The sequence below is a fragment of the Oncorhynchus nerka genome, unplaced genomic scaffold, assembly GCF_034236695.1.
Source record: "Oncorhynchus nerka isolate Pitt River unplaced genomic scaffold, Oner_Uvic_2.0 unplaced_scaffold_1474, whole genome shotgun sequence".
Lineage (NCBI taxonomy): Eukaryota > Metazoa > Chordata > Actinopteri > Salmoniformes > Salmonidae > Oncorhynchus > Oncorhynchus nerka.
The window spans coordinates 86373-104638 of NW_027039845.1; the positions used below are offsets into that span (position 1 = coordinate 86373).

General features: G+C 44.6%; 1 protein-coding gene across 1 annotated transcript; it reads right to left on the reverse strand.

Annotated features, from left to right (window-relative positions):
• Positions 1–861: 861 nt before the first annotated feature.
• On the reverse strand, positions 862–17202 carry LOC135568584 (plexin-A4-like). Its single transcript, XM_065015387.1, has 3 exons — positions 16373–17202; positions 6262–6412; positions 862–5407 (listed from the first exon to the last, which is right to left on the reverse strand). Exons 1-3 carry the CDS (start codon positions 16474–16476, stop codon positions 5312–5314), a joined length of 351 nt encoding a protein of 116 aa, XP_064871459.1. The 5' UTR covers positions 16477–17202; the 3' UTR covers positions 862–5311.
• Between the last annotated feature and the right edge of the window lie 1064 nt (positions 17203–18266).

An 18266-nucleotide genomic window follows, 5' to 3' on the forward strand; every position in this document is an offset into this window, starting at 1 on the left:
TCATTTATCTGGCTAGCAGACCTACTAGGGACTACAGCTGAAAATGAGCTAAATCTGGGGCAATGGCATGTTGTACATGGTCCCTGACAAATAAACCATTACTATAAAGCTCAAACTCATATTGGACTGCAGTAGAATCTTTACCACAGCAATATGAACCAGCTCAGCTGAAATGGTCAGAACTTTGAAAGATAATATTCTGAAATCGTGAAACTCTATCCACAATGATTACTTTTAACAATTTCCACTGAAAATGTCTCAAACAAATTCACTTGAAGAACAGTGCAGGTGCAAAGTTTGGTAACAGAATGATGGTAAAACAGCACCAACTGTCATTCTGTTACAAAACTTTGCATTGCACGGTTCTTCAAGTAAATGTTTTTGTCAAATGTTCAGTGGAAATTGATATAGTAGTCTGTGCATAAAGTTGTCTGGTTTGTTTAACTTTGCAAGCATTTGTTTGACATGCATTTTAAAGTGAACATTGGCGTCTCAGCATCTTTCTGTCACCGTGGAATTGCCCATAAAGCCCATAGTACACGAGAGGGCGTGTGTTGTGACTGTTTTTACCGCGGCCGTGCTGCGGCCTTGGGTACGAGGTGAAGCCATCACAACAAACAACTTTGAGTGTACAATTGCTTTTCTACTACAGGTTACTACGGGTTACCATACAACATATTAAAACAAAGTGCTGTATTGTTTCTGCTTCACCTGTGCCGTTCTACTGAGGGAAACGGGACATTTTGCTTCCCATTATATGAAAGGAATCCATTAATTCCAGTACACAGCATGGCATTCACACCTGCTGTGTGAAATAACTATATTTAAATCAATCATTTCATATGAATAAACACAAACCACTTTGTTTCATAATAAAGTTTATTCTATATTACAAATAGTATTTTGTTCTTGACTGCAAAATAGGAATGCATTATATTTACATACACAGGTATACAATTAATTATAGCAAAGTTAGAGAAGCTGGCCTTTTCCCCCAGGTTTAGTTTCATCTCTTGATAGGATACTCTTTATCTCTCAGCAAATATGGTAATAGTAAAAGTATTTCTACTGTTTCTGTAACACCTGCTATAACACTGAGCTCTAGAAGGACCTATCTTTAGTTCCTACAAAACGTTGAAGGTGGAAGCTTTATCGAGTCCCTCGGCAACAAAGGGGTCCGTAGTCTCAGACGAGCTTTGTCGCCGGGGAACATGGGGGAAAATGGAAACACCGTATGTTACAACACCAGGGGGCAGATTCACTACGAGATTCTAGGACATTCATTCTCTTCACCAAATAAAAACAATGGACTTAGAGAGGAGGAAGCTTTGGGTAGCTAGAGAATAGAATACATGGGTAATAGTGGGTCAATTTACAGTCTCTAAACCTAACAAGGGCCCCTAAACGTTGAGGTCCCTGCCAAGTTCAGTCTTATTTCCAAACTGTTTTACCTGGGATTTTCCATCAGACTGAATTAATAGAGTAGATTCCTTTCAGTTCTGTCTTATTGTTTATTTGATTACAAGCTTTGTGAACAGTTTGAACATGTTGGCAGTGTAGAACGTCCAGAGAACGCACTGTTCATGAATGTACCCCCTCGAACCTGAATACCAACCACTGACAGAACTCACCCCTTTAGACAGTTCAGTTGAGGATGAATTAGATGTGGTTCCTACATTAGACAGCGATGGTGTGACGGAAATAAAACACACTTTACAAAACACAATCAACTAAGTAAATCAGAAGCTTTCAGGGTCAGAGCTAGTCTGGTTATTGAAGCTTCCAGACACCTGTTTCTCTTTGATGAGTTCATCAAGAGACGTTTAATCGTTTGAAATTGTCCAAAGGAGAGTTTTTTAAAAGTTAAAACCACCAGTATCTTTTCAGTAAATTTGTGCAGAACACCTTTAGATGTAGCAGTAGAATCGAAGGACAGCAGATACTACCAGACAAGTGATTGACTTGAATGTATTGTACACCCCCCATAAGACCATAAGGATTCCAATAGTGAGGCATGTTGTGCGATACATGGGTTTTGTATGAGCAAACCTTTTGATTGAACCCCGAAAGCCCTCCTAATGCTAGTTCCCTACGCACTGAGCTCTTCAGATCAAACAACTGTCCAAACAGAATCTAAAGAACACATCCACAACTATAGTAACAGGTGCTGCAATAAGACGCTTACAAGGTAGCTTTGCAGCCAGTCAGGTTTACAAAAATAAATGTCGTTTTTTTGAATGATAAAATAATAGAATCCAAAAGATAAGGTTATAGGCTAGGGGAGATAGTTTCCGGATGAAACACAGACATACACTAGAGAAGCAATAGCAGCCAAGAAAAGAGCAAGAAGCTCACTGCAGAATTAGTCTACCAGATCCAAAAGCTGAGGGTTCTGGAACTGACGAAGTCCCTAACTAATGGAACATGTATATGGATGAGTGTTAGAGGATGATCTACTCTGGAAGGACTAAGCAAAAGGACTGAAGTCCCTAACTAATGGAACATGTATATGGATGAGTGTTAGAGGATGATCTACTCTGGAAGGACTAAGCAAAAGGACTGAATGAATTCACACTTAGTCATGAGTTATTGTTCTACATCAGTCCATGACAATTCAAAATAACCCTTTTGTTTGTGAACCGTTTAAAGGTTTCCTAGTAGCAGTAGATAAATATATTTGATTGCAAGGCAGTTCCGTTTCATAACATCCAAATAGGTCAGCATGCAAGGGTATATAATATATTGGATTTTAAGGTACCACTTTATTCCTATTAGCGTCTAACACTTTCACAAGACATGGTAATGAGAGGTTTGCATGGGCTGAACGGGAGGTAAAGGTTCCACCTTCACGGTTACTTATAGTTTTAACATGAACAATACACTTTTTTCCCTCACATTTTTCTTCCAAGCAAAATAAAGAAAAGAACACATCCACATCATCATTTGCAAGGCTTATTTTCTCTATTTTCCTCTTTTTTTTGTTTTAAATTGAAGTTTTACATGCGCTTAAAAAGCCAATAAGGACCGAAGGTGGACCGAGGGCGGTCTCCACACATTCACATCACCACATGGGGCACGTTGTCAAGGCAAAAGAAAGGTCAGAGGTCTAAAGGAAAGGAGTGTTTCTCCATCTCTCTCTCTCTCTCCCATCCAGGTTATCACATTCCACAAGTCTGTTCATGTCCGTGTCCGGGCGTCTATGTGACGCTGACTTGTTTTTCTCACTCTAGTTTCAGCTTTTTGAGGCTTGGAGAGGCTGCGGAGGACGACTACACTAACACACAACATGAGCGACCCAGAGCGCTCAGAGATTCCCGCATGGAAGCTGTCTCCACACTTGTGCAAAAAAACTGACGTGGAAAACCGGACAAAGAGGGAAGAAAAACGGTGTGCCAAACACGGAAGAAACCGGGACGGCGAGGAGGAGGGCGGGACTCGTCCGCGGTTCCCCCTTCGGCACACTGAGGTCAGAAAATCACACAGGGTTAAGTTGTTGTTGTGGGGTGGGTTTTTCTTTCACCAAATCCTTTTCCCGTGTCATTTCCTTTAAATACATTGTTTTTAAATAACTTTTTTTGTCTTTTTAAAATGTCAAGCTCCTTTGGTTTTTCGGCTGACCAGTTATGTCCATCAATTGATTCCCCCCGTCCCAAGTCTTTACAGAAGGTCTCTCTCTCTCAGCAGAGCAGATCCCATTTAAGCAGTACCGCACCGTCTCTGTCATGTAGAAAGCATGGGCCCATGGTAAGACTGCTCTAGTGAAGCGTCCCTCTCCTCCTCTCAGTAGATGTCAGTCAGCTCCCCTAGTATTCAGACAGTGTGATCAGAGGGTGAATCAGGAGTAGAGTTCCCCTCAGAACAGGTCTTGGACAGCTGCCGTGTGTATCTGTTTGTGTGTGTGCTTTGATAGACCGGCGAGTGACCTCCATCTGTTAGCAGCACACACGGGACAGACTGACCGTTCCAGGTGTCAGAGCTGTCAGGTCACTGTGGTCAAGAGTTGGATGTGTGCTTCTCGTCACAGAGGAGGACCAGACAGACCTGGGTCTGTCCTCCACTAATTAGTCTTATAATAGTCAGGATAATTGAGCAGGTACCACACAAGCCAGAGATTCAGAAGATGAGGATTGTTTTATCTATAGAGGTACTTGGAGGGGTGGGTTGGTTAGAGGTACTTGGAGGGGTGGGTGGGTTAGAGGTACTTGGAGGGGTGGGTGGGTTAGAGGTACTTGGAGGGGTGGGTGGGTTAGAGGTACTTGGAGGGGTGGGTGGGTTAGAGGTACTTGGAGGGGTGGGTGGGTTAGAGGTACTTGGAGGGGTGGGTGGGTGTTAGAGGTACTTGGAGGGGTGGGTGGGTGTTAGAGGTACTTGGAGGGGTGGGTGGGTTAGAGGTACTTGGAGGGGTGGGTGGGTTAGAGGTACTTGGAGGGGTGGGTGGGTTAGAGGTACTTGGAGGGGTGGGTGGGTGGGAACAGACTCGTGCCAATGCCACAAAGGGGAATCTGTCCTTCTCTGGATTTCAAAGTCAGTCAGGTTTTCGGAAAAAAAGGAAAATTCAAGAAGCACTACCTCTCCCCAGCCCCTATCGGAGTTTCTTCAAATACACCTCAAAGCTACATTGAGAAAACAATTCTGTAGTTTGCCTATTTCCCAATCTTAAGAAGTGTGAACCAGGCAAACCTTCCGTTTTTTTGTCTTCCGAGGTGGTCATTTTGGTTTCCTCATGTATATAATACCACTTAGTTTTTCCACGTTTGATGTGATGTTGACTATTAACTACAATTAACTGGACTCTGTAGTAGTTTCATAGACTAATATCCTGTTCAGAAAGTCTGGACAAATTGACCCCCAACATTGTGGTGGCAAAAGACTTAGTCATCAGTGTTATTTTTAAAGGCAACATAAATAGAATGTTTGTTTCTCCCCCAACATTACGGTGTAAATGATGCCGATACGGCGAGCTGGCAAACAACCACCCCTCCATCAGAGTCTTCTACGCAGCAAAGCTGGGATGAGGCCCTCCCATTGCACGGTGGGAAAAGCAGTCCCCAGCTCTGCCGACCCTCCAGTCAGTCCGTCAGCCAGTCTTCTCTGCACGTCCTATGAAGCTGAGCGGATGAGATGCCAAACACTTGTCAGGAAGAGGAGGAAGAGGAAGAGGAGGAAGAAAACAGGACAATATGTGTTGTCTTTGAAACGGAGAGGAGTTCTGATGCTGATGACGATGGTGAAGAGATAGATGGACAGGTCTTTGCTCAGGCACGGCTCGGTTTCTGACGGGTCTCCCAGTGCGCCCTGGGAAGTGCGGTCCTCAGCTCTCCAGGCTCATGAAGGCCACCACCTGCTCCAGCTTGAAGGAAAGTCTCTGTTTCCTGGCGGCGTCGTCCTGCTCCAGCGCACAAACAATCTGACAGAGAGAGACACACACAGCCAGTCCCCGTGTTACTGTCAGCCCCACACACAATCTGACAGAGAGAGACACACACAGCCAGTCCCGGTGTTACTGTCAGCCCCACACACAATCTGACAGAGAGAGACACACACAGCCAGTCCCTGTGTTACTGTCAGCCCCACACACAATCTGACAGAGAGAGACACACACAGCCAGTCCCTGTGTTACTGTCAGCCCCACACAGCCAGTCCATGTTTTACTGTCAGCCCCACACAGCCAGTCCCTGTGTTACTGTCAGCCCCACACAGCCAGTCCCTGTGATACTGTCAGTCTCACACACAGTCAGTCCACATGTTACTGTCAGCCTCACACAGCCAGTCCATGTTTTACTGTCAGCCTCACACACCAGCTGACAATGGCAGAGTAATGGCACATAGAAGAAATGTTGCTTCTGTATGACAGTGTTTCTGGAACCTTTCCTCTGGGACCCCTTGACGTCTCACAATTTAGTTGAAGACCTGAACCACATCTTTTTTTTTTGTATTTAAAAAAATAAATAACGTAATTTAACTAGGCATTATTCAACGACAGAAAGGCTTGATGATCTAAGTTGAGAAGTGTGTTCTCTCTGTAGTAGAACAAAGCCATGGTTGGGAGTCCTCCAGGAGAGGTTGGAAAACCTCTGATATACGCCGTCTGGGTTGCTTGTAAATGTATTTTACATACATCTTACAGATCGTTTGAACCTACACGTCATCTACAATACATTTCAACTTCAAACCCAACTGTGTAAGACTGGCTGTCCTAAATGGAACACTGCTACCTGTCTTGAATAAAGTGTGATTTTTGTCCACGGTGTGTTGCCGTACCTCCTCTGTGTATTTGCCCACGTAGGAGTAGATCTCACTGAGGGAGCTCATGCTGTTGAACTCGTTAATGTGCATCCGGGACTGCTCTGCCAGGTACGCATTCATGTCCTGGTCACTGATGGCTGGCATCTTACTGATGTCTGAGTAGTACCTGTGGAGGTAACACACACAGCAGAATGTATTAGTGAACTGTGTAATCACTACATTTACATACATACACCCCAAAATGCTTTATTCTAGGATTTAAATGTCACGTGTTATTTCAGGGTTGTTTCAAGACTGAGATGTTTTAGCCTTTAGAATCGTGTATTGAACCTTTATTTAACCAGGCAAGTCAGTTAAGAACAAATTCTAATTTACAAAGACGGCCTACCCCGGCCAAACCCTAACGACACTGGGCCAATTGTGCACTGCCCTATGTGATTCCCAATTTTGGCCGGTTATGATACAGCCTGGAATTGAACCAGGGTCTGTAGTGACACCTCTAGCACTGAAATGAAGTGCCTTAGACCGCTGCGCCATTCGGGAGCCTAGAATAGGAATCATGTTAGAGACAGTTGTCTCGTCCCCAATCACTTTTCACAGTCTGAGCAGCCCTGACTCTCTATAGACATTTACATTTTTCTAATTTAGCAGACGCTCTTATCCAAAGCAATTAGGGTTAAGTGCCTTGCTCAAGGGTACATCGATATATTTTGCACATTGTTGGCTAAGGGTTTCGAACCTTTTGGCCCAATGCTCTTAACCCTTAGGCTACCTGCCGCCCTCGTACAAATGGCCTAAAAGCTGCAAAGGCACTTAGCAGTGTATGTGAACCCCCCCCTCTCTCTCTCACACACACAGACTGTGTCTCCAGGAAGCTCTCAGCTGCGTCAGGGTAAAGAGGGCTGGAAAGGAGAAGTAATCAGCCAGTGTCAACAGCAGCTGAGGCCCTCTGTCAACTCCTTCATTAAAGATGGTCATTACCTGTTTAATTCCGATGCCACAACTGCTCCTGGACACCACAAATTTAGTCTGATAAGTGTGTGGTGTGGTGTGGTGTGGTATGGTGTGGTATGGTGTGTGGTGTGGTGTAGTGTGGTATGGTGTGTCGTGTGGTGTGGTGTGGTATGGTGTGTTGTGTGGTGTGGTGTGGTATGGTGTGTCGTGTGGTGTGGTGTGGTATGGTGTGTCGTGTGGTGTGGTGTGGTATGGTGTGTGGTGTGGTGTGGTATGGTGTGTGGTGTGGTGTGGTGTGTGGTGTAGTGTGGTATGGTGTGTCGTGTGGTGTGGTATGGTGTGTCGTGTGGTATGGTGTGTCGTGTGGTATGGTGTGTGGTATGGTGTGTAGTGTGGTATGGTGTGTGGTGTGGTGTGGTATGGTGTGTGGTGTGGTGTGGTATGGTGTGTCGTGTGGTGTAGTGTTGTATGGTGTGTCGTGTCGTGTGGTGTGGTATGGTGTGTGGTGTGGTGTGGTATGGTGTGTGTGTGTGGTGTGGTGTGTGGTGTAGTGTGGTATGGTGTGTGGTGTGGTATGTGGTATGGTGTGGTGTGGTATGGTGTGTCGTGTGGTATGGTGTGTAGTGTGGTATGGTGTGTGGTGTGGTGTAATGTGTGGTGTGTGGTGTAGTGTGGTATGGTGTGTGGTGTGGTGTGGTATGGTGTGTGGTGTGGTGTGGTATGGTGTGTGGTGTAGTGTGGTATGGTGTGTGGTGTAGTGTGGTATGGTGTGTGGTGTGGTGTGGTATGGTGTGTCGTGTGGTATGGTGTGTAGTGTGGTATGGTGTGTCGTGTGGTATGGTGTGTGGTATGGTGTGTAGTGTGGTATGGTGTGTGGTGTGGTGTGCTATGGTGTGTGGTATGGTGTGTGGTATGGTGTGTAGTGTGGTATGGTGTGTGGTGTAGTGTGGTATGGTGTGTGGTGTAGTGTGATATGGTGTGTGGTGTAGTGTGGTATGGTGTGTCGTGTGGTATGGTGTGTAGTGTGGTATGGTGTGGTATGGTGTGTCGTGTGGTGTCGTGTGGTATGGTGTGTGGTATGGTGTGTAGTGTGGTATGGTGTGTAGTGTGGTATGGTGTGTGGTGTGGTGTGATGTGTGGTATGTGGTATGGTGTGTGGAAACCGAGGCTATTAAGCTAACAGAGCAGGTTACGCGGCAGGTGGGCATTGCAGGTTATTTATTGTAAGGAAAGTCACAGGAAGGTCACACCCACTCACACACACCTCGGCCACCTGCTCAGGGCAGGAGGGCAATTGGAGAAAGTGAGTCGTGGGGTTTGAGAGGGTAAAGGAAATTGGAGGGATTTCTGTCTCCAGGTAAAACAGCAGGTCCACCTGACATCTCTGGTTCTAGGTGACGATGTGGGGCCTAATTCCAAATCGTCTCCTTTCTTAGACACTTGATCTAAACATACTGGAAATCACACCTAGAGCAGGGGTCAGCAGCCCAGAGCAGGGGTCAGCAGCCTAGAGCAGGGGTCAGCAGCCCAGAGCAGGGGTCAGCAGCCTAGAGCAGGGGTCAGCAGCCCAGAGCAGGGGTCAGCAGCCCAGAGCAGGGGTCAGCAGCCCAGAGCAGGGGTCAGCAGCCCAGAGCAGGGGTCAGCAGCCTAGAGCAGGGGTCAGCAGCCTAGAGCAGGGGTCAGCAGCCCAGAGCAGGGGTCAGCAGCCCAGAGCAGGGGTCAGCAGCCCAGAGCAGGGGTCAGCAGCCCAGAGCAGGGGTCAGCAGCCTAGAGCAGGGGTCAGCAGCCCAGAGCAGGGGTCAGCAGCCCAGAGCAGGGGTCAGCAGCCTAGAGCAGGGGTCAGCAGCCCACGGGCCAAAACCGGCCTACAAGGGATTCTTTTTGCCGGCCCTCAAGAGATATTCATTTTGGAATTCAGCAACAACAACAACAAAAATATTGTGTTCCTGCGAATAAAAAAATATACGTATGTGATCATGTCTCAACTTAACCAAGGCATGAAATGATTGTTATTTTCCAATATATATCATTATTTGTTGGCTTAGTTGTAGTCAATTTGCAGTGTAGAAATGATTATAATTATGTTCCGGTCACCCCACCATCCGCTCCGACAAAAATGGTCCTGCAGCTGAATCTAGTTGCTGACCCCTTGGCCACTCGGTCCACTTGGAATTGAACATTTAGTATTTGTTATGTGATATCAGGCTAGGAGATTGAACATTTGGTATTTATGTGATATCAGGCTAGGAGAATTGAACATTTAGTATTTATGTGTTATCAGACTAGGAGAATTGAACATTTAGTATTTGTTATGTGATATCAGGCTAGGAGATTGAACATTTGCTATTTATGTGATATCAGGCTAGGAGAATTGAACATTTGGTATTTATGTGATATCAGGCTAGGAGAATTGAACATTTGGTATTTATGTGATATCAGGCTAGGAGAATTGAACATTTGGTATTTATGTGATATCAGGCTAGGAGAATTGAACATTTGGTATTTATGTGATATCAGGCTAGGGGAATTGAACATTTGGTATTTATGTGTTATCAGGCTAGGGGAATTGGGTCCTGCTATGCTTGATGTTGACATCCAATGAATGGTAGAATCAGGATGGTAACAAGAGTACATTTGTTTTTTTGCAGATGGATGCAAAATCCAGTTAACAGCCTTCTTCCCCCCTTCTCCCCCAGGGAGCTGTGTCTATCAGGCCCCCCAGAGAGCTGTGTCTATCAGGCTAGGAGAATTGAACATTTGGTATTTATGTGATATCAGGCCCCCAGGGAGCTGTGTCTATCAGGCCCCCCAGAGAGCTGTGTCTACAGCCTCCCCCAGGGAGCTGTGTCTACCCCCCCCCAGAGAGCTGTGTCTCCCCCCAGAGAGCTGTGAATGTAAGTACGCCATTTCCCCTGTACAGTCCATGTGTTAAGGGGTTTTCACTTTGATTTCCCATTGTAATCTTCTATCCGAGCAGAGGATCAAATGAACTGCATAAATGACAGGTCTGATGAATTTGTCATTGTCTGGGGCCAATTAAATCCCACCTCAAATACCGCTCCAACTGAATGGAATGAATATAAACAGTCTGTCTGTAGTTGGAGGCTCTGGGGGAACATGCATGTCCAACCCTTACAAACCACTCCAACTGAATGGAATGAATATTAACAGTCTGTCTGTAGTTGGAGGCTCTGGGGGAACATGCATGTCCAACCCTTACAAACCACTCCAACTGAATGGAATGAATATAAACAGTCTGTCTGTAGTTGGAGGCTCTGGGGGAACATGCATGTCCAACCCTTACAAACCACTCCAACTGAATGGAATGAATATAAACAGTCTGTCTGTAGTTGGAGGCTCTGGGGAACATGCATGTCCAACCCTTACAAACCACTCCAACTGAATGGAATGAATATTAACAGTCTGTCTGTAGTTGGAGGCTCTGGGGAACATGCATGTCCAACCCTTACAAACCACTCCAACTGAATGGAATGAATATTAACAGTCTGTCTGTAGTTGGAGGCTCTGGGGGAACATGCATGTCCAACCCTTACAAACCACTCCAACTGAATGGAATGAATATTAACAGTCTGTCTGTAGTTGGAGGCTCTGGGGGAACATGCATGTCCAACCCTTACAAACCACTCCAACTGAATGGAATGAATATAAACAGTCTGTCTGTAGTTGGAGGCTCTGGGGGAACATGCATGTCCAACCCTTACAAACCACTCCAACTGAATGGAATGAATATAAACAGTCTGTCTGTAGTTGGAGGCTCTGGGGGAACATGCATGTCCAACCCTTACAAACCACTCCAACTGAATGGAATGAATATTAACAGTCTGTCTGTAGTTGGAGGCTCTGGGGGAACATGCATGTCCAACCCTTACAAACCACTCCAACTGAATGGAATGAATATTAACAGTCTGTCTGTAGTTGGAGGCTCTGGGGGAACATGCATGTCCAACCCTTACAAACCACTCCAACCATCAAATTGTGCCAATGCGACATAAATCAACAAGACCCCAACACAACTTAGATCCTGTAAGATGTCAGCTTTCATTAAAGTGCTGAGTTAGTGAGATACAGTTGTAGGAACTCATGTACCGGCCGAGACCCACAGGATTTCTTCCTTGTGTTAAATCATATCAGATTGCTTTTCTGTGGATGTCATACAGTAATAACATGTTCTGGTAGAGTCTTCCCAGAGGGGCACAGCTCCACTACAATACCAGAGGCAAACTGCCTGATCCCCAAACATACCATGACCAAGCTATAGGCTTCCATTATGGTGCTCCTACCCCTCTCCCTGGTACGGCTCTACAATAACCGCTAACCTCCACAGCGCTTATGAAGATGTAGAACGGAGGAGAAAGGGAGTTGGGAGAGAGGAGGAAGGGAGTTGGGAGAGAGGAGGAAGGGAGTTGGGAGAGAGGAGGAAGGGAGTTGGGAGAGAGGAGGAAGGGAGTGTGGGGAGAGACTTGAGCTTGTCTCAGGTGTTGGACTCGATGACAGTTGCTATCCATTATAGAGCTGCGATTGGTTGGCCAAAATTCATGGACAGTGCTTAGCGAAGGGTCAATTGTATATAGATGGGCAAATTAAATTGTGTGAATATGCTGATGGTCTCAATGCACATCACAACCTTCAGGTAGGCTTTGCCAATCAACAAGACTGTGAGATCTAATTTGCCTATCCTGATTGTGAGATGTAAGCACTGCAGGGTTTATACACACTATTTTGAGATTTAATTTGTTAATTAAGATTGATGTCAATGACGTGGAGGGACTAATCATACTACAATTACACTAAATTAGATCTCACAAAATATGGATTGATCAACTAAACATCACCTATAGAAACATTACATCTCAGAATCATGTGGATGCTAATTGGATTTTCTGCAAAGACTCCTGACCTTAGACATGAATACTTCCTTCACAGACTTTTATGCTTCAGAAATAAACTGGTCCACAGGTAATAGGACCGTCACATGGCTTCAGTGTGGACAGGAAGTCTCGGATTAGAATCTTATCACTTTCCCGATCTTCCACGGCTGCCGAACCCCGTCAGCATCTCCCGCTCCTAATGCCACATGACACGTCAACAGTTTACTCACTAGCTGCAGGTCAGACTCAGCCTGTGAAACGGGTCCTTATCAGTAATCACCTCACGCGCCCAAGTCACAAGCAAAGAGCAGGGAACGCTAACAGGAACGCTAACAGGAACACATTGATATGAAGCTTAACAACCTCTAGATTGGCACGGCTGCTTTTAGTTAAATAGTAGTGATTCATCTTTACAGAGAACTACACTACCCATGATTCCCCTGTCTTTACAATTGCTGTTTGGTTCTGAGAATGTCAACATGTAGAACACAGGAGGTTGGTGGCACCTTAATATGGGAGAACGGGCTCGTGGTAATGACTGGAGAGGAATCAGAGGAATGGTATCAAATCCATCAAACACATGGTTTCCATGGTTACCAGGTGTTTGATGACATTCCATTTGCTCTGTTCTGGACATTATTATCAGCCGTCCTCCCCTCATCAGCCTCATGTGATGTAGAATCTCTGTCTGCATACCCTGTGTGTTTTTATCCTCCCCTCATCAGCCTCCTGTGATGTAGAATCTCTGTCTGTATACCCTATTTGTTTTTAATCTGAGGTTGATTGAGTATTTCAGCTATTTGAATTGAACATTTCCTGTCCAAATAATGAACAGCACCTGGGTCAATTGAGATAATGACACAGATGGTCTGATACTACTGTACGTACAGTAGGCCCATTGAACCTTTGTATTGCAACACATCACAACCAAGCATCCCTACCTGAGCCCTACTCAAATCCACACAATCACACTGCACACACCTCTGTCCCGTCGACTGCCAAGCCTCATGAAGACTAAGGGCTTCAATCTGTATCGCTGAAGTTCAGTGCTATAGCGCGATTGAAATTGAAAGGTAATTTCCTATTGAGCCCACATATGCAGGGTTTACTGTGAATGCAGTCTCAGCTAAGGTGGGAACACTGCCTGTACATTTCTATTGCACTGTAGGGCATGCTCTACAGCGCTGTGGATTGATCAAGTCCTTATGCTAAACTGTCTCATCCACATTTAAAGCAGCAAACAACCCTAAGCAACCATCCTCTGAGGGGGACTAACTATAAGATAACCCATCTATATATCACTGGGACTAACTATAAGATAACCCATCTATATATCACTGGGACTAACTATAAGATAACCCATCTATATATCACTGGGACAAACTATAAGATAACCCATCTATATATCACTGGGACTAACTATAAGATAACCCATCTATATATCACTGGGACTAACTATAAGATAACCCATCTATATATCACTGGGACTAACTATAAGATAACCCATCTACATATCACTGGGACTAACTATAAGATAACCCATCTATATATCACTGGGACTAACTATAAGATAACCCATCTATATATCACTGGGACTAACTATAAGATAACCCATCTATATATCACTGGGACTAACTATAAGATAACCCATCTATATATCACTGGGACTAACTATAAGATAACCCATCTATATATCACTGGGACTAACTATAAGATAACCCATCTATATATCACTGGGACTAACTATAAGATAACCCATCTATATATCACTGGGACTAACTATAAGATAACCCATCTATATATCACTGGGACTAACTATAAGATAACCCATCTATATATCACTGGGACTAACTATAAGATAACCCATCTATAGATCACTGGGACTAACTATAAGATAACCCATCTATATATCACTGGGAATAACTATAAGATAACCCATCTATATATCACTGGGACTAACTGGGAATAACTATAAGATAACCCATCTATATATCACTGGGACTAACTATAAGATAACCCATCTATATATCACTGGGAATAACTATAAGATAACCCATCTATATATCACTGGGACTAACTATAAGATAACCCATCTATATATCACTGGGACTAACTATAAGATAACCCATCTATATATCACTGGGACTAACTATAAGATAACCCATCTATATATCACTGGGACTAACTATAAGATAACCCATCTATATATCACTGGGACTAACTATAAGATAACCCATCTATATATCACTGGGACTAACTATAAGATAACCCATCTATAGATCACTGGGACTAACTATAAGATAACCCATCTATATATCACTGGGACTAACTATAAGATAACCCATCTATATATCACTGGGACTAACTATAAGATAACCCATCTATATATCACTGGGACTAACTATAAGATAACCCATCTATATATCACTGGGACTAACTATAAGATAACCCATCTATAGATCACTGGGACTAACTATAAGATAACCCATCTATATATCACTGGGACTAACTATATCAGATAACCCATCTATATATCACTGGGATCACTGGGACTAACTATAAGATAACCCATCTATATATCACTGGGACTAACTATAAGATAACCCATCTATATATCACTGGGACTAACTATAAGATAACCCATCTATAGATCACTGGGACTAACTATAAGATAACCCATCTATATATCACTGGGACTAACTATAAGATAACCCATCTATATATCACTGGGACTAACTATAAGATAACCCATCTATATATCACTGGGACTAACTATAAGATAACCCATCTATATATCACTGGGACTAACTATAAGATAACCCATCTATATATCACTGGGACTAACTATAAGATAATCCATCTATATATCACTGGGACTAACTATAAGATAACCCATCTATATATCACTGGGACTAACTATAAGATCAAATCAAATTGTATTCATCACATAAACAAGCGAGACTATATACAGGGGGCACCGGTACAGAGTCAATGTGTGGGGGCACCGGTTAGTTGAGGTAATTGAGGTAATATGTACATGTAGGTGGAGTTAAAGTGACTATACATAGATTATAAACAGAGAGTAGCAGCAGCGTAAAAGAGGGATCTGGGTAGCCCTTTGATTAGCTGTTCAGGAGTCTTATAGCTTGGGTGTAGAAGCTGTTCAGAGGCCTTTTGGGCCTCGACTTGGCGCTCCGGTACCACTTGCCGTGTGGTAGCAGAGAGAACAGTCTATGACTGGGGTGGCTGGAGCCTTGATCATATAGATCATGCACCGTTAATATAAAACACACAAGCACATGCTGACACACACACACACACACACACACACACACACACACACACACACACACACACACACACACACACACACACACACACACACACACAATCCAATCCTTGGGTTTCAGTCATACAGTACATACACATACAGTATATCCCTGTATATCCCTGTCCTGCGGCTAGAGCTGAGCACTAACACAGAAATACTTTGGGACCGCTTCACAAGCCCGTATTTTATTCAGCACTCTACCACTGACCAAACTGACCCCTCTACCACTGACCAAACTGACCCCTCTACCACTGACCAAACTGACCCCTCTAACACTGACCAAACTGACCCCTCTACTACTGACCAAGCTGACCCCTCTACCACTGACCAAGCTGACCCCTCTACCACTGACCAAACTGACCCCTCTACCACTGACCAAACTGACCCCTCTATCACTGACCAAACTGACCACTCTAACACTGACCAAATACATGCAATACAACTCTAATTTGGACAAATGACCACCACCACTGCTGTGCAGTGGTAATCTCCTAACTTTACACACACATGGGTGTACCTTTGCAGGACAGAGAACTCACTGTGGCTCTCTGTCTGTGCCTGTCTCCCCTCTACCTCTCTAGCATTAGGAGGCACTGCCATCCATTCCCAGTGGGTTTTCATTTGGAGTCTCCTCCATGGCCCAGGGATCACAACACTACAGCCCTACTGTGTGTACTTATGAGACAAGGGGCAGACTGCAGTCTATCAGGGATGTTTATGGACAAAATGGCTGGCACACATCTATAGGACGACAGAACCACATGATGAACTGCCCTCTCATGTTACACTCACATGTAGGTCTATATAGAAACTGGAAAAGAGAGAGAGACATGCTGTAGTTACACACACACCAAACCAGCCCCCCCCCCACCTCACACACACAGTCCACAAACTCCCCAAACCACCACCCCCCCCACCTCACAAACACACTCCCATCCCATCATCCTCTCACCTCTCCACCCAGCTCTTGTAACTGGGGATGTCCTTGGCATAGAGCAGCTTGTTGGAGGGTGAGTCCTTGCCCAGGCGGTGTTCTGAGGTAGAGCAGGAGTCCATGAAGGTCTGGGCCACCACAGACAGACAGGCGTCCGTGATGCTGCTCTTGTGGATGTCGAACACAAACTGGGGGTTCTTGATCACGTTCACCCAGAACCTCAGAGGTAGGCTATTGGGGAGAGACAGAGAGAGTTAGGGAATATCATGTCATCCTGGAACGTCAGAACCTTAGAAGTGGGCTATTGGGGAGAGACAGAGAGAGTTAGGGAATATCATGTCATCCTGGAACGTCAGAACCTTAGAGATGGGCTATAGGGGAGAGACAGAGAGAGTTAGGGAATGTCATCCTGGAACGTCAGAACCTTAGAGGTGGGCTATAGAGGAGAGACAGAGAGAGTTAGGGAATGTCATCCTGGAACGTCAGAACCTTAGAGGTGGGCTATAGAGGAGAGACAGAGAGAGTTAGGGAATGTCATCCTGGAACGTCAGAACCTCAGAGGTGGGCTATAGAGGAGACATCATGTAAACACAACACCCTGACCTTACAGGGGACAGAGAACAGTCTATTACCATAACATACACCAGGTACATTTCTAGGAATGCTTCTCTGTGGTAGAACCCAACAAATGAAACAGAAGACATCAAGGTGATTTTCTACATTTAGACTTAAATAACAATCCTTGTTCAAATCCAAATCCAAGCAGATTACATCCCTGAACATACAACAACTCACATTGGTTAAAGCCAGCCGGTGGATGTGGTCGGTCTGAGCTAACACATTCAGTGGCAGAAGGGAATGAGGACCCATTCACTTTGCAATCTAGTACACGGCTTGTTGCTGATGCATTCTATTTGATGTTTACGCAATTTAATAAAGCCCTAATCTTTAAAGCAGGCAACGCCAGGGCTTCATGGTTTCCAGCTGTGTCTGGGGGCTTCACACCAACACGGTTCATATTGCCTTGTTTAGACATGCGGCCCATTCCATGCCTGTCTAGAATAATCAAAACACAAGTCTGTTTATTTGTTGGCCTTGGAACGAATGGAGGGAGGTAGCACAGGTGCTAGTGTGTGTTACGGATCAGGTGGTATAAAGACAGGACTGAGAATTGCTTAGATTTCCTTCCTTCTCTCTCTCTCTCTCATTACCTGGGCAGCATGGTTTTGGATGACGCGGCAAAAGCCAAACCGACAAGACACTGCAGTCTAGAGGATGGACCGACTGTGTGTTCAACATCAGGGAGGAGAGAGAAAAAAACACGGAAACATTTGAATAACCCCTCTCCCGACATGTCCTACCCCCCAACCTGCTGTACGACCTAACAAAAGAGGATTTGGCGAGGGAAACCTTGGCATTATGACTCTGAATTAATCTGGACGAATCTTCTGGGATTAGCGGCCGGATCAAAGGATATTAACACCGCCGTGATGCGAGTCTTGATTGTCGTCAATCTGGCGCAGCTGGCCAATACTAGGTTAAGGTCTAGATGGTTTCCGAGGGGAAAGGTCAGATTTAAAGAGTCTCTTCACACGTTCCATTTCTGGGCCAGGTCCATAATGATATTTAGATTTCAGTGAATGTGACACAATACAGGTTTATCTGACAAACTATCACTAGGAGACGATAGAGAGCTGTGTTTGCATTGTGGCAATTGTTCTGCCAATACCTTCATACAACCTAACTTTTCCCCAAACTGTAAAGCTTTTTCTCCAAACTGTAAAGCTTTTCCCCCAAACTGTAAAGCTTTTTCCCCAAACTGTAAAGCTTTTTCTCCAAACTGTAAAACTTTTTCCCCAAACTGTAAAGCTTTTTCTCCAAACTGTAAAGCTTTTTCTCCAAACTGTAAAGC

Coding starts and splice junctions, on each gene's coding strand:
- LOC135568584 (XM_065015387.1), bottom strand. CDS start 16,476: ATGGACTCCTGCTCTACCTCAGAACACCGCCTGGGCAAGGACTCACCC. Junction 6,413..16,372: donor TACAAGAGCTGGGTGGAGAG/GTGAGAGGATGA, acceptor TTACCTCCACAG/GTACTACTCAGACATCAGTA. Junction 5,408..6,261: donor TGGGCAAATACACAGAGGAG/GTACGGCAACAC, acceptor TCTCTCTGTCAG/ATTGTTTGTGCGCTGGAGCA.